This window comes from Motacilla alba, chromosome 5 (assembly GCF_015832195.1).
Source record: "Motacilla alba alba isolate MOTALB_02 chromosome 5, Motacilla_alba_V1.0_pri, whole genome shotgun sequence".
Lineage (NCBI taxonomy): Eukaryota > Metazoa > Chordata > Aves > Passeriformes > Motacillidae > Motacilla > Motacilla alba.
In genome coordinates this window covers 57986933-58003632 of record NC_052020.1, presented here as the reverse complement: position 1 = coordinate 58003632, position 16700 = coordinate 57986933, and the positions used below count along the sequence as shown (strand labels likewise).

The window sequence follows — 16700 nt, the reverse complement described above, 5'->3', positions numbered from 1 at the left end:
CTGCGCCGGGCGGTCACGGCGCGGCCGCGGCTCCTCCCCGGCCGCCATCGGCACCCGCGGCATCTCCGCCACCGTCGCCACCATCGCCGCCGTCGGCATGGCCCTGCGGGCGCTGTGGCTCCTCAGGCACGACCCCGCGGCCGGCGGCGCCGTGCTCTTCTCCAGGTAGCGACGGTCACGGGGAGGGGGCGCGGGCACGGCGGGCTGGGCAGGTCTGACGGTCGGGCTGGGTGCCCTGGGGAGTCCCGGTGATGGATCTAGAGGGGATCCAGGTGCTCTGAGGGATCCGAGTGCCCTGGAGGGACCGGGTGTTCTTGGGGGGAGCGGATGCTCTTGGGGGTCCGGGTGCTGTGGAGGGAACCGGGCGCCCTGCGGAGAGCGGATGCCCTCAGGGGGCGCGGATGATCCTGAGGGGAGTTCGGGTGCTCTGGGGGTCTGGGTGTGCTGGAGGAAATCCTGGTGCCCTGGGGAATTCGGGTGTTCTGGGGGTCTGGGTGTCCTGGAGGAAATCCTGGTGCCCTGGGGAATTCGGGTGTTCTGGGGGTCTGGGTGTGCTGGAGCAAATCCTGGTGCCCTGGGGAATTCGGGTGTTCTGGGGGTCTGGATGCTCTGAAGGAAATCCTGGGGGTCTGGGTGTCCTGGAGGAAATCCTGGTGCCCTGGGGAATTCGGGTGTTCTGGGGGTCTGGGTGTGCTGGAGGAAATCCTGGTGCCCTGGGGGGATCGGGTGCTCTGGGGAGTCTGAGTGTCCTGAAGGAAATCCAGGTGCTCTGGGGGTCTGGATGCCCTGAAGGAAATCCTGGGAGTCTGGGTGTCCTGAAGGAAATCCTTGTGCTCTGAGGGGTTCGGGTGCTCTGGGGGTCTGAGTGTCCTGAGGGACACTGCTGCCCTGTGGGGCAGATGCAAAAACACCAAAACCATCTGCTGCTGAAGAAATGCCTCCTCTCGTCCCAGCGCCGCTGGATGCTGTGCGTTTCTGACTCCGATTTTCCAAAATTCAGAATCAGGGTCACGTAATGTGATTTTTAACTAAATATGGGAGCTTTTTCTCAGCTTCTGCATTTTGCACGTGAGTTTCCTTGCTCTGTTCCTCTTTCTTGTTTGTCACTGTAAAACATTTTCCCGGCTCTTCTCCTTCTTAACATGGTGAAGGACAAGGCAGTGATTGTGAAATACTGTCAGATTAACAAAATGGGCAAAGTAGAAAGCATGTATTATTGCTTGTTTTTACTTATATTCTCTTCATGTTGTTCTGTAGCTGTACATAAAATACTTTCAGACAGAAATCCAGCTTTCCATTTGATGCTAATTTTTGCATACAAATACATTTTTTAAGTTATTGGAGGACTTTTAAGTTATTGAACACTTAAGAGTCCTCCAAAGGAACAGTTTTTATTCAGAATTCTTGCAGGTATAAAGGAAGACTTTGGGCTAGACAGGTTACTTTTATTAGGCTGGCAAGATTTGTTACCCTTTTTTTTTTCTTCTGTGACTTCAGAGAAATCCAGACAATGAGAAGAAAAATAACTGGGGCTAGGGAAAGTTTGTTGGGAAAAAAAACAAAGACCTGGATAAAGTGACAGTCCCTACTCTGAATTCAGTAAAACCAAAGAGAGAACCTAGGAGTAAAAGAAAAAAACCAAGAAAAGAGTAAGTAGACTATCTTCCATCTTCAGGTGCAGACAGATCTCTCCATTGGACACTCCTCTGATTGTTTTAGGATTAGTATTATGGTCCTTGTATTACCTACAGGACTAGAGATGAGGCCTCCCCTCTACAAACACAGATAAAGAGAAAGCCTTGTCCCCAAAACCTCGGAGAGTGTAATCACCACGGAGCAGGGGGGCTGGTGACAGGGGTGTCTGAAGTGACTTGTCACACAGTGAGCGCCAGAGACAAGGAGTAGCACTCCTTTGAAAAGGGCAAACTATCCTCGCTGCTTCAAGTGATTTCCAGACTTAGATCTTTCAAGTTCCCAGAGGAAATAATAGGGCTGTGGAAGCCCCAAGTTTATCCTCCTAACTGACCTTAAATTCGACAAAGCACGCAGACAATATAAAGAATGCCCGGATCACATGGAAACTGTTGGTTTCAGGACTTAGGCACTCAGCTGGAGATACGTGAGCCCTGATCTTTGACCTCACAGAAGACATGGGGGACATCAAAGCATTCCCCTCCCCCCCCCCCTTTTTTTTTTTTGAGCTGATCATAACTTAATTCAGGCAACAAGGATGGTCTCTCTCTTGAGTCACCGAAGCTCATTCATCCCTGGAAACTTTCATCTCTTTTTTTAAAGTTTGCATCACTTTCTAGAAGGGAATACTGAAAAACAAAACTGGGATCTGAAGGGCTAACAAATGATCTAATGACTCAGATGGTGAAATTCATTGGGAGGAGGCTGCTGTTGTATAGGGACAGCTTCAGCAAATGGAGCAGAGAGACTGGGACTTGACTAAGACAAAACCAGACTGAAATATCTCCTCTTCCCTTGTTTTGGAAATGTTGGCCAAAAATAAGAGCTGCTCACCAAGGCTACACATAGCCTCTTATCAACACCCTGGCTCTGCAAAGGCTCATAAATTTTAGAGCTGTAAACCCACTTTGTTTCTTTGCCCTTCAGAATAAAATGTGAGACCACAGGGAGGTGTTCTGCTCTCATCTGTATCCTGTTTACGAGTTTTGTAGCTCTGGCTTTGCTCTGTCTATATTTGCCTTTCCCTTACCAAAAAAAAAAATAATTAAACAACCCCAAAAGCCTTTGATGCCTGATTAGGAATCAAAGAAAAAAAAGCACAGTCACTGAAAATAAGCCTGAGGAAGTGTAGCTGCCTGCAGCTACTCAGTTAAGAGAAGATGATGTAGGTGGGACTTAGAGGCAACAGGATAAGATCCATGGAAGTGCTCAGGAGCAGGAGGGAAGTGCTGCAGATGGAGGTCATAGATATAACAAAGTCCCACGTTGCTGGGGTTGCAAGTTCCATGGCAGTTTAGGAAATAGACTGTCAACGTGTCCTTAAAAAGGTGGTAAAAAAAGGACAACAAATGAGGGCCTTTATATATCTGTGCAGTTTTTTTTCCTCCCAAGGTGGCATGCAATCATGGCTCTGAGTGCAAACAAACATCTGAGAGCATCTGCTTCAAGATGATCCATAAAGTGATTTAATTTTGTGTGTGTGACCTGTGAGGGGCACTTTGAGGGTCTGTGGATTACTGCTGAGGGAATCCACAAAACAGAATGTAGGAAAGCCAGACTGTCAGCAAACTTCATGTAAGAGACACTCAGGGGAGTCTGCAGTTCCAAACCAGGGCAAAACCAGTGCATTCATGGAACTAATATTTTTTTCTTTTCTCAGCTATTTATTAAAAGACAACTCCTCAGTTCCTCTCAATGAATTTAGGTTACCTTGAAAAGAAATTCATCCCACTCTCCTTTAAGAAACAGTACTGTTGCAGGACAAAAACAATCCCAGATATAGTTTTAAACAGTTAATATGATATTCCTCGAATATTATCTCTAGAAAATTTGAAATTAAATATATGTATCAGTACAGCGTAGGAGTTCTAAATTGTACAAAACCTCTGTCCATGACATTATCATTCCATCTTAAATTCTTGATAAAATGAAATTATGAAGAAGTCATAAAAGCTTTAAGTCATATATATTACAGGTGCAGTTTGGAATTATTATTATTAGTAGTAGTAGTGTTATTATTAGTGTTAGTGTCATTGTTATTATTGTTATAGCAACAAAGCTGTAGCACTACTATACTCTATCTAGGCAAAAGCTGTTGTAGTTGCATTTTATTACTTAGAACATCCATTTTCTTAAATATCTGAGACCTTGTCTTCAGTGTGATCTCACCTCTTAGAAATATTTTGAAGTTCTGCACTGGTGGGAGTCATTCCTTACTGTCATCCAAAAATCCTGTACCTTTGTGTGACAGCCAGCATAGATGGACAGATTCACATTTTAGTTTAAAAAATAGATATTTACTCATGAGAATGTACTTACTCAAAGTTTACACTTGCTAGAAAGAATGCTAACTACTCATGGAATGGTTTTATTGACAGTGATTTCTGTTCTGATCCCACCACTGCTTCTATCAAGTTGCTGCAGGCTTCCATGTACATGAGGTTATTTTTAGGCCCAGTGGGTTTTGGGGAGTTGTTTGAACAATGAAGAGAAACCCAATATCAGTAATCCCAAGATTTTCATAATCCTTTTGCAGCCAGAGCAGGGCTTGGATGGTTCTGCCCCTGGACGCTCTGGTTTGGGGTGATATTTTGGGTGGCACAAAGGCACGTTATGGGTTTTGCCCCTCTCGTTGCGGGTTGGGCCCACAGGGGGCTCCCCTGATGGGGGAAACCCTCCTGTAACAGTTCTGTGCCAGGACAGAGAGACACACGGGACATTTTCAGTCTTCAGCTTGTTTTTTGTTATCAAAATTTCTGGCACGCCGTCTACACCAGACTCAGCACACAGGAAAGCACTGCAAAATGGCTACAGATGTACAGTTTCAAGGTCTTCTAAAGTTATTTCATCCAATTAACTCTTAAAACATGCTTTATTCCCACCTATCTACCAATAACTCATCCCTTGTCTGTCCACGTAACCTCTGCACTGCGGCTTTCCTCACCCAGTCATCCTGTGCCACCAACACTGCAGAAAATGGAGTCGATGAAGAAGAAGCAGCCTGAGACAACGCCCGAAATCCTCCATCTTGCTTCCTATCTACTTCCAGACTAAAAAACCCCAAAACCTAAATTTCTCACCCTGTGACAAACTACACTATTCTCTATTATCTATTTCACACTTTGGTAGACTCTAGTCTATCCCAAAGTCTTGGAAGTCCTCTCCATGGGCAAAGGTTAAAGGCCGTGCTTCTATGGGAGTCAGGAGCCCTCAGAGCACACAGAGGAATGTTCCCTGTGCCCTGGTGTCACTACAGGACACAAAATGACAACACACACACTGCTGCTCTCAAGGTGAAGAAAAGAAAGAAAAGGAGGTTTATTCTCTGACTCCAACATTTATAGTTTTCCAAAAGTGACAGTGGATTGGAGGCTGACAATGCCACCTCCCAAATGACACTGGACAGATTAACAGTCTATCAGATCTCTCCTCTTCCATGAAAGAATGCAAAACAATAAGTTATTTACAGAATTGTGTGAGAAAGTTTGTTACAATAATGCAAACTTCAGAAGGTTTAGCTAAATCTTAAAAAATCAGGGCGACACCCTGGGTTCCAACAGCACATGGCACTGAGAGGCAGTGCTTCTCTGGGAGTCAGGAGCCCTCAGAGCACACAGAGGAATATTCCCTGTGCCCTGGGATCCAGCAGCTCATGGCACTGAGAGGCAGTGCTTCTCTGGCAGTCAGGACCCCTCAGAGCACACAGAGGAATATTCCCTGTGCCCTGGCTTCCAGCAGCTCATGGCACTGAGAAGCATTGCTTCTCTGGGAGTCAGGAGCCCTCAGAGCAGACAGAGGAATATTTCCTGTGCCCTGGGATCCAGCAGCTCATGGCACTGAGAGGCAGTGCTTCTCTGGCAGTCAGGACCCCTCAGAGCAGACAGGAATATTCCCTGTGCCCTGGCTTCCAGCAGCTCATGGCACTGAGGGGCAGTGCTTGTCTGGGAGTCAGGACCCCTCAGAGCAGACAGGAATATTCCCTGTGCCCTGGCTTCCAGCAGCTCATGGCACTGAGGGGCAGTGCTTGTCTGGGAGTCAGGAGCCCTCAGAGCACACAGAGGAATATTCCCTGTGCCCTGGCTTCCAGCAGCCGCTCCAATTCCCTCCCTGCAGGCGCTTCCCCACGGTCGAGCTGCGCGCCGAGACCTTCAACGGCTCCACGCACGTCCCCATCCCCTCGGACAGCGCCTTCCTCAAGGCCCTGCTCTTCGAGCTGAGGCTGGTGGACGAGCACGTTTTCGTGGAGCAGCGGGACACCTGCGCCAGGATCAACCACTCCTGCGTGCATGCCGTGTCCACCGCCGCGGGGGAGCTCTGGCCCGTGCTGGCCTTCCACAAGAGCGGCCTCATCTACGCCTGCGTGCCGCTGGTGGAGGGGAGCCTGGAGCCGCGGCCGCCCCTCCTCACCGTCGGCGGGCTCTCGCAGGGACTGGCTCTCCTGTTGGGCATCATGGACTACGTCTCTCCCAGCTGCAAAAACGAGGCTGAGCTGAGCGCCAAGGTCGGGCAGCTCCGGAATCTGCTGATCCAGGCCTGTCCCCTGGGCACCCCCCTGAACACCAACATCTGCAGCCTGAACAGCTCCTTCGAGGACATCCAGGAGATGCCTGCGGATAAGGAGCAGCCAGCCTGGAGATCCGGCACCTACAAGGGCAAGCCCCAGGTTCATGTGTGCATCACTGAGAAGGTCAAGTGCATGCAGTATGACCAGAGGGATGTGGTGGACACGTGGCAAGTTTATGGAGCTGTGAACTGCAAGGTGAGAGCGTTTGATGTGCAAAGTAAATACTCATTTGATGTAAAATGATGTATTGAGTTGAAAATCTTCCTGATTTTTGTTGTCCGAGTCACATTCAGGAGTTACTGGTACCTTTGACTGCTTGGCCATACTGCCCTTACTGTAAAAGAACCAGTGAAATGCCTGAATTAGACAAAATATATCCAGCCTGAGATGTCTAAGTGTCTTTGCATGATCATTTTAAATTATTTTTGCTGCCAAATGAAAGTTTAATCTTCTGCTCTTCCTTATTCTACTACAATAACATTTTGATCCCACAAATGCTGGTGTTTCATGACATAACAGTCGATAAAGAACCTGGAGAGAGAAACTGGTTGTATAATTATTCTGGATGGTTTGTATGTGACAGTGGTTTTCATTGTAGAATTCCAGAATGGTTTGGGTTGGAAGGGGCCTTAGAGATCATCTCATTCCAACCCCCTGCCATGGGCAGGGACACCTTCCACTAGACCAGGGTGCTCCAAACCCTGTCCAACCAGGCCTTGAACACTTCCAAGGATGGGCTTCCCTGGGCATTGTTTAATATTAAAATATCTCATTGTTTAATATTGCAAACTGGGGACTGTTGACTAAATACATCCATAATAATTATGAAAGATATTAAAATTTGTTACAATAATTTGTACTGTCATTCATTCTCTGTTCTAAATTGTGCTTGGGAAGCACACAATATTATCTTGGCACACTGTATTTGTAACTGCCAGTGCTTTCCAAGGAGAGAGACCTGTTAATAAAGTGGTAATTTAATTATTTGCATGCAGTGGGAATCTCCTCTCCAAAGGAGGCCAGCCTAAATGCTGTACTTCCAAAGCCTGGGTCATTTCCCACCTGCCATGCTGGTAGGGATTGTGTGGGTGAGCAGCTTCCTGCTCTCAGGGGCACAATTCCCAGGCCATTTTGCAGGGTGGGTGGATGGTCTTACACAAGAAGGTGTGATCCTGGCCTGCTGGGGATGGGACAAGGGACACTGTGCTGTGACAGAGCCGGCATGGGACCACAGAGGCCATCCAGAACATGCTGGAATCCATTAAGTGGGTGTTGTAAAAACAACCTAATTAATTAAATTGTCAGCAAGTGTGTGAGACCAATGTCTTAGTACTGGTGGTTAGTACTAATGATCGAAGCCAACTGAAAATTGGTAGGGATTTTATTTATTTTTAATGCTAAAAATGTGGTTTATTTGTCAATAATCAAGTGGTTTATTTGTGAATAATCAAGTTGTGACTCAATTCAGGTACTTTAGAATAATGTCTTGACTTCCTTTTGCCAAGTGTGACATCGAGGGATCTGCGCCACACGTCACCCTCAGCCTGACGCTCCCGACGAACGCGCCCCCGCTGCAGGACATCGTGGTCCATCACTGTGTGACATCCGTGGACCCTGCCATGCTCACGTCCACCAGTGCTGAGCCCCTGCATGATTCTGTGTACAATGGACCTTACAAATTCCCTTTCATTCCTCCTTCAGATTCCTTCAACCTGTGCTACTACACTTCCCAGGTAACAGCACACTCCCAACTATTTCTGTTCGTGTTCCAACAGAAATGACAGCACCTGTGTGGGCATCAGCCCCCATGGGCATGCTGCAGTGAGTTTGAGCCTAATATAGATAATAAAACATTATATAAAATGGTTTTTATGTAATATACTGCTTGGAAGGCACTTAAGGACTTGAGTTGCCTGAGTCACCTTCAGGAGTTACTGATCTCTTTGCTTGGCAATGCTGCTCTTACTTTAAATCAGCCACTTAAATGCTTAAATTAGGGAAATGATATCCAGGCTGAGATGTCAAGTGCATGCCCCTGGAGTCTCTGTTATCCAGCAGCCTGAAGAGTTTAGCACAGTCACTAATTAATATGTGTTTGGGGTCTTTTTTAAAGTTCTTTATCAATGAAAACAGTGTATAACTGATCTTGTGGTGATGGTGTTAATATATCTTGAGAATGAATGTAGTTTTTTCTAGGTTCCTGTTCCACCAATTTTGGGATGTTACCAACTCGTTGAAGAGGGATCACAGATAAAAATAACAGTGAATTTAAAGCTGCATGAAAGCATAAAGAATTCTTTTGAGTACTGTGAAGCTCGTATACCTTTCTTCAACAGGTAAGAGTAAAGAAAGCCTAAATAAATTTCTTCCATTTCTCTGTTATCTTCCCAAAATGAGCTTGTCAGGAGTCTGTATAACAGATTATGCTCCCTCAGGGTGCTACCAGTGAACGCCAACTTTGGTGAAATGAGGTGGAATACAGAATTATACCAGAATATTTGGTGACATTCCAAACACTTATGTTGCTCATCCTGTTTCCCTGTGGTATCTTCTCGTGTGAAACACTGCCACAATCCCCCAGGTGGATTAAGCTGGAGATCACTTCCAAGCCAGGGTTACCTGTTCCTTAAGACTGCTAATCCTAGCTGCAGATCAGCTTATTAAAAATATAGTTATTTCAAATTAAAACGATAGTTTTCATCTAAGCCTCTCTGACAGCTGCCACGACCGTGCTGCCACCTAATTATCATGAAAATTCAAAGATGGAATGATACAAAGTTGCTGATCATAGTGTAAGTAAAACCCTATCAGTGCACTAAAACATCAACAGCTCCTTTCTGATTACTGGGCTGAGAGCACAGTGATTTCCTCCTGCTCTGTAATTTCTTCTCATAAATTAGCACTGTGCTCAGATAGGTGTGATTGGTCTGTGTGCACACAAATCATGTCTGTCAGCATTTCCTGGCTTTCTGTAACAACACTGGCATTAACAAATGCTGAATGATTGTAATTGCAGTGGTTTTATTTCTCCTCTCTCCCATGCAGGGGCCCCATTGCTCAGTTAGAGTACAAAGTTAGTTATGGCCAGCTGGATTTGTCCCGGGAGAAGAGCCTCCTGGTTTGGGTCATTGGTAAGGACCTCCCCCCTGTGACTGCCCTTCCTGGGCACAGCTGTGTGACATCTAACGGGTGCTGTCTCTGCCTTTAGGACAGAAGTTCCCCAAATCTTTGGAGGTTTCTCTGACTGGAACTGTGTCCTTTGGCACCGCAGGCAAAGAGCACCCGACTGATTATGTGTGCACTGGGAACACTGCTTATGTCAAAGTAAGTCACAGGCTCTGGGAAAAGAGGCCTTAGTAGCCACTTTTTTATTCTCTTCAATTGAAGATACAGTGATTTAAAATCTCACATTCTCAGCATGGACGTTTGTTTTCCTGCCCAGAGGATTTGACATCCTGTCACTTTGGAGTACCCTTGCACACACAGAGCATGTGACACAGATTGCCAGGATTTCACAGCAAGGGTGACAATGTGCATCTGATTGTGTTTTCTCTCTCTTTTTGTAGCTGTATTTTAGGATCCCAGACTTTACGCTTACTGGATGTTACGTAGACCAGCATTCTGTTCAGATCTTTGTTCCAGGGAAGCCCAAAATTACTGCATGTGAGTTGCTAAAATTGAATTGAAGTTAGGAACTGGGTATCAGTGACTAAAATTCCATAACTAAAGTTGGACTTTTCTACTCTGCTTTTGAGTTGGGGTTTTTTTGGGATGTTTAAAGCATCCCTGGAGTAGGGACAGGCTCTCCCTTTGAGATGAGAGCTCTTACAAAGTCAGCCTCTCTGGGGCTCTCTCTCCTCTGCCCTGTGCTGGTTCCTATGCTCTCCATAATGGCAGAACTTTTTTGGAGGACACAGGGAATGATCCTCCCTAATCTGGCCTCTTGTTTAGGACACCTCTGTCAGAGGCATTTTGGGTGGGTTGGCGGTACCTAGGTACAGAACTCAGCTCCTGCATGCAAGGTGACACTGCTGGTGTCAGTGTCACCACACCAGCACCTCTTGGTGGATGTGCCTCTACACAGAATGTGTGAAGCAGACCTCAAATCTGCTTTTTGGTAACACATGAGCACTGCCAAGCTTGCACCAAAAAGTACCCTAAACGGCCCACAGAAAGCACTCATTAAACCTGAGCAGCTCTGCCTGATGGAAGCATTTTTATTTGTAGCTGTCTCTCTGTTGCAACTTCTGCCAGTCATGGTAGTAGAACTCTGTAAATGCCTTTTGAAAAGCATGGTCTACACTGTTAATTTTGTGACAGGTCACACTCAGCCCTGAATTGTAACACAGAAAAAGCAGCATTTTCATGTTTTATATTGAGTGTGCAATTTATATTCATTGAACAAAATCCAAGCCATCCACCTGCTTTTGACTTAACCTCTGTTTGAATTTTAAGCTCATGACTGATACATTAGTAAAGGTAATTGAAGCTGAGACTTTAAATGTCTCATTATCAGAAACGATTTTCAAATAATAGTAAGAGTCTTACAGTTTAAAGAGGCCATTATACCTTTTCTGTAAACTGGTAAGAATGGATTAGTAGTCACTTAACTTGGATGAAGGAATGTCTGATTGTGAGGCACCCTGTAATGCTTATTTTTCTTGCCTGTTTTTTCCCTTTAGCCCGGGAATTGATTTCTTCTGATTACTACATCTGGAATTCCAAAGCACCAGCACCTATGGTGTACAAACCCTTACTTGACTAATGCACTTGGGAATAATTTTTATATTTAAACAAAGCACAGTGTTAATGAGATTCATGTCATGATACAGTAAAATAAATATTCTTCAGCACTTTTGCTTTCTTTGTGTTCTTAAAAATTTCTCTTGATGGAAACCAAGAGGTCACTAGTCTTAAAAACATGAGTTGGGTTTAAATGGTTGAGTTCTGCCTGACAGCCTAGAGAGGCCAATTTGAAATGTACTTGCTGTGGCTGATCTTACTTTCCTTTCTAACTTTACTGGTACAAAATATGTCCCTGGTGTTGCAGTTACACTGAGATTCCCAGTTACTTCACTGGTTTCCCATTGCAGGATGGGAAAGGTTTCAGCATCCTATTCCTGTCCTGAAGTCACAAGAATCTCGGCAAACTCCAGATTCAGAGAACAGTTCAAAGCAGAAGTTCTGTTATTTTTACAAGATGTGTACAGAATACACACCAGTCAGTAATTCACAAGGATTGTCAAGAGGAGGAATATGGCATGAGCAGCACTTCTGAAAGTGGAGGCAGTTTTACTGAAGGAATCTTTACTGCCTCTGCCAGCAGAAGTGGGGAGTTCCCTTGCACACGTGCCTGTGAGCTGCTTGCTCTGAAAGCAGAGGTGTGAGCTGGGTTTTCCAGCTCACAAGACTGGTCCTGAGTAGGCAAAATCAGCTAAGTTTGCTGGAGGTTCCAGAAACCATCACTGAGCTGTTTTTCCCGGAAAAGTAGGTGGAAAAAAAAAATCTCAATTTACAGATGCAAACCTCTAATTTTGAGATCTGCAGGAACACAGGAAATGGACTTTAGGAGAGTTACCAGGAAATGCAGATTCTGAAGGGCTGGTGAGGAGGTGCCAGAACCTCGAGAGCAGCACAAAAGCAGAGGATGCTGATTCCTAACAGAGCTGCTCCTGCCCTGTCTCATGTCTCACTGTGCTCCGTGGGGTAACTCAGATCAGGGATTGTGCAAGGAGGGAAGTTTTAAGCTATAATCTGAAAAAATACTTAGATTGATAGAGTAATCTGATGGGTTGGTTAAATGTTCTAGAGGGTGGATTCCTTCTTGTAAAACGCTGTTGAGCTGAAACTGCTGTGCAAACTTAAACAAATCTGAAACAGAGCTGTGCCCTGTTTCACACAGGTGATGTGTCTGTTTTATTCAGCAGCAAGGTGAGTTTGTGACTTTGCCCAGGACTTTGCTGGATTGTCCATGTCCCTGGAGACCACAGAGTGAGTGGGAAGGGGAGCTCTCTCTGCTAGAAGGGTTTAGAGCCTGCTCTGGACACCAGGCCGTGGAGTTTGCCTTCCACCCACCCATGAGAAATGTGGAAGCTCTGCTCTGCCCAGCAGCACTCTGCAGGGAATGGCTTTTCTTACTCAAACACTCCCCAGTAAATTCTGGGAAACAATGGCACTGCCTAAATTAGTGGTATTTTAGGAGACCCTTTGCACTTAATAGAAAGGGATTCTTCTAAATCCCGATCCTTTGTTTCCCTCTTGCCCATGACTCTGACTCTCATGCTTAGGGGGAGTTGAGGTGCTCAGGAATGGAGGGCTCTGCTTTGGTAAGCTAAAAACGCCATTGATTTCACAGAAGCTGTGAATGGAGAAGATGAACTGCTTTGCACACACTCAGTAGGGCAGGTGATGTTTCCCTCCTAGCCCTGAGCAGTTTTTCACAACCTCACATCAGCCGTCACCTGTTTTGATGTGTTATCAAGGTTTGCAATTTGTTACCAAAATTGCTTACAATTTGCACTGTAATTGCTGCAGTGCTCTGCCCAGGGACAGCTCAGTAGTGAGAAAGGTGGGGGAAGGAGCTCTGTCTGCCTGTGTAAGAGTGCAGAGATTCTGTGCAGATGTGAGTGTGCAGCACAACCAGTTCTTTGGGAAGCACCCGGAAAGGGAAAGGCAGCAAAACACAGCAGGTTAAAGGCACACAGCTTCAGCCAGCATTGTGCAACCCCTGTGGGACTCCCACACTGGGGAGAAGCCAGTGGGGGAGCTTCTCCTGGCCTTTGGGAAGGGCCCAAATGGATCCTTCATGCTTATGGACCTTCCCTAAACATTAATAGGGTAGGAAAGGAGTAAACTCAGCTTGATAAACTCACTAAGTTGGGAGACACTGGGTAGATAACATGGGAAGAGTTCAAGGAGTTACAGATGACTAAACCTTTCTGTGTTTCTCTGTTCCCTCTGTAGTTGCCCAGATATTTTCACTGTTTCTTTATTTGTTCTGACCCCTTGTCCTGTTTTATGAAAGGAGAAAAGCCCCTCAAACCCTGAATCAGGAAGATCTGATGTAGAGCTCGCATGAGGACTCCCAGGGCAGAGCTGGTACCTAACAGAGGTTCTGCTGGGCTCTAAAGGTCACCAAGTTCAGTGGCATTCCTTTAGCTCTTCAACAAAATAACCAAGTTTTTAATACAACAGTTTCTTTAAAAATGTATTAAAGGAAAAAAAAAAACCCAAAATTTTCTTTTGGTACGGAGTGCTCTTTCTTCTACCAGAGTGTTTGCTGCTTGCAGTGCTTCTATTTATAATTTTGTCACAGGCATAGATTAAATGAGATCTTTGTGAAGGTAACTTGGCACAAAGGCTTTCCAAAAGAATTGGCCAAGGGGTTCTCCAGACTTTGTATTTTGTTTTAGAGGTCCAGAAGAAAACTAAGATGCAAAGAAATGAAAACAATAAAGGTAAGGACTTCAATGATGGGTTGCAAACCTGACAATTCCCTCCCCACAAAAAAAAACAAAAAAGTATAAATATTAAGGAGTTAATATGGAATTCACCTCATTAGTGAAATTAATTTGTTTCATTTCATTAAAATTTGGAAGTAATGTAAGAAACAGTGATTAAAATTAATTTAAAGCAAATACACCCTGTCAAAGCTTTTGAGGTGAGACTGAACATTAGTTGGCAATGAGAATTGATGGAACAGACCTCTAAGAAATTAACATAATGCAAAATCCATGTATAACCCACTAAATGCAGCAAAAATGGCTTAGGTTTCCAAATCCAGTGGTGTTGGGAAGCCCTCATCAAGCATGTTTTATTCAACACTTGTGGAAGGTGTAGAGGGAATGGGGAATTTGCACTGAGGTGCCCAGAGGTTGAGAAGCTGCAATTCCTGTTCCTCTCGCCACAGAAGGGAATGAGTCCCCCTAACTCAGTTCCATGTTGTCAAATCTGTCACTGATCACTACTCAGTAATTTGATGGTTTTCCAATTTTCTGGAAGCCCTTTCCTCCCCTAAGGTATTTGGTGACAGCTCCAAGATGGTTTATGCCAGTTCCTCAAGAACTTTGGGGTAAATCTTGTTCCTTGAGATAATTTGGAAGTTGTCACTTTTTTTCATGTAATTCAGCCTTTCCCACCTCTGCATTTTTTTACTGTTTTTACCATTATTAATCGCTGTGGCCATTTGTTACAGTAAACCTGAAAAAAAACGAGGCATTAAACATTCCATGGCTGTCCCAGGAATTGGCCACACTTTGTCCTATTTGTACAAGCCCTGCTGAGATTTAAGCCAGAAGAGAGTTTGTAAATCCATGTTTGTCCCTCACTACTTCTGCTGACTCCCTCACCACCACCTCCCTGTTCTCTCATCCCTAGGGGACAGACAAAATAAAAGGTTTTTTTTATTTTTAACACCTTTCCAACACCTTTTATTTCCCCACTTTTACAGTGGGGAAAACCAAGCCCACACAAAGCTGAATGCATCCTGAGAGCACCATGGTGGGAAATCCCTGCAGCCCTCGACCCCAAATGAGACACTGGATGAGAATTTTGTGGATCCCAGTTTGGGAAGTGCAAGTTTCCCTGGAAAAGTGCTGGAGCTCTGTATGGCTGTCATTGGGAATCCCACAGGGGCACCTTGGGATCGTTCCTAAATTTCAGTCCCATGCCTGAATTCCCCTCTTGCTACCAAAATCTTGCCACACAAACCCAATACAACACTTCAGGTTCAGGGAACAGAGATTTAACTCTGACTGTGACTCCACTGGACATCCTGGGGACCCCCAGCATGGAGATAGGTGCCACTCATTGACCACCTAAAATTCCTCTTCCTAATTTCCCCAAATCCCCTGTTGCCCTAAGATGCACCAATCTGCTGATTTTTGCAGGAATGGGGTGGGAACTCAATAAGGTGATAATTCAGTAAGGTGATAATTCAATAAGGTGGTAATTCAATAAGGTGATAATTCAATAAGGTGGTAATTCCCCCTGCAGATGAGCAGGACCTGAGGGAAAAAAAGGGGCTCTCTTCCCCTAAAAATGGGGATTCTCTCTCTTGTGAGCAGGCTGGCATTAAAGCAGTGTCTCTCTCCACCCACACCCAGATCCAAAGGACTGTGGGGATGTTACTGCAGCCCTGCAGCAGGCAGGACACCCAGCCAGTATTCCCAAGAGGCTTTCCCAGGAAAAGCAGCATCCCTGGAACTGCAGTGCTGCATGTGAGGAGCACAGCAGTGCCACCACTCCACCCCAAATCAAGGGAGCCAGGGAAGAGCTGGAAAGGAGAGGAGCTGTGCTTCTCCCAAGGATTGGGATGGCCCATTGCTCCCCCAGCCAAACCTCACTGTCCTCAAAGGGCTGTTCCAAAGGCTTCCCATTAAAGATGCACCTGTGCCCCTGGATGCCACACCCTCAACAAGCCAAGCCAAATACTACAGGGAGATCTCAACCCTCAGGGATGCTTTTCTCCTAAGGACTCCTGACCCACAGTGCAACTGAAAATCAGATATTTTAAGCCACAGGCCTGCCTCCTTTTCTCCTTCTTGCTTTTATGAGGCCTCCAAGAAGCCTGGTCGAGCTCTAGATAATTTTTTGAAAGCCTGATGCCATTCGTAGAGACACGTAACAGCAGAGAGCTAAACCCAACCCATTTTCTCCCCAGTGAGATCAGCTGGTCACTTTTGATTTTTCTCTAGAAACCTATCTCTTCAGGACCTTTCTTTTTCCTTTTTCTTTATTTTTTTGAAGTCAAAGTCTGTTTCCCATTTGGTAGGTGACCTGTTTAATGTTTTCCCTGTGTCTGGGAACTCCTTAGTGTAATTAGCGACCTTTGAACTCCACAACTAATCCTGAGCTATTTTGTATTCCTTACTCATCTTTAAGGCTGGACCTTTCTTTTCTTTTGAGTCTGCTGCCACAATTAAAGAAGAAACAGCTGCATTTCAAAGGGATTCCAATTCCAGAAGCTTAATCGTGATTGACATGTTCTTATTCTAAGCTATAAGAAACTCTAAGAGTCCTTTCTTGGGTTAAAACTTCAATCATTTTCTAAAAAATTATCTCAATATGGATTTTATTCATTTTCTTTGATAACCATTCTTTGTGATTTTTTTTAACTTGAAAGATGCTTTGAGTTTGTGATGAATATGAACTGTGCCCACCGAAAGAATGAATGGTGTCGGGCTCGGGCTGGGTGCAGAAGTGCCTAAATTCCATTTATTGTCAAAATCTGATTATGAAACCTGACGTCCTCCGTGTAGCTTGACATCATTCCACATGCCCCAAAGGAAGGAGAGGTGGAAGCTCTTGCAAATGAGCCCCAGGAAGGATGGGGAGGGAGACGGCATAAAGCATTCTCCTGAAATAGATATATTTTTTAACAGCTTTTCCCAATTTTTATAGCACAGATTAAGAAGCCTCCCAGTGTTGGAAGGGCCTCTCTTCA

At 45.2% G+C, this 16700-nt stretch overlaps 1 protein-coding gene across 2 annotated transcripts; it reads left to right on the top strand.

Moving 5' to 3' along the window:
• Window position 1: 1 nt before the first annotated feature.
• On the top strand, window positions 2-11114 carry AP5M1 (adaptor related protein complex 5 subunit mu 1). Of its 2 annotated transcripts, XM_038138320.1 has the most exons (8): window positions 34-165; window positions 5806-6451; window positions 7762-7989; window positions 8453-8592; window positions 9302-9387; window positions 9465-9580; window positions 9823-9919; window positions 10939-11114. In XM_038138320.1, exons 1-8 carry the CDS (start codon window positions 98-100, stop codon window positions 11019-11021), a joined length of 1464 nt encoding a protein of 487 aa, XP_037994248.1. In that variant the 5' UTR covers window positions 34-97; the 3' UTR covers window positions 11022-11114. The 2 variants fall into 2 exon arrangements, with proteins under 2 accessions (XP_037994247.1, XP_037994248.1); XM_038138319.1 differs by lacking the exon at window positions 10939-11114 and having other exon boundaries at window positions 2-165; window positions 9470-9580.
• Window positions 11115-16700: the final 5586 nt, after the last annotated feature.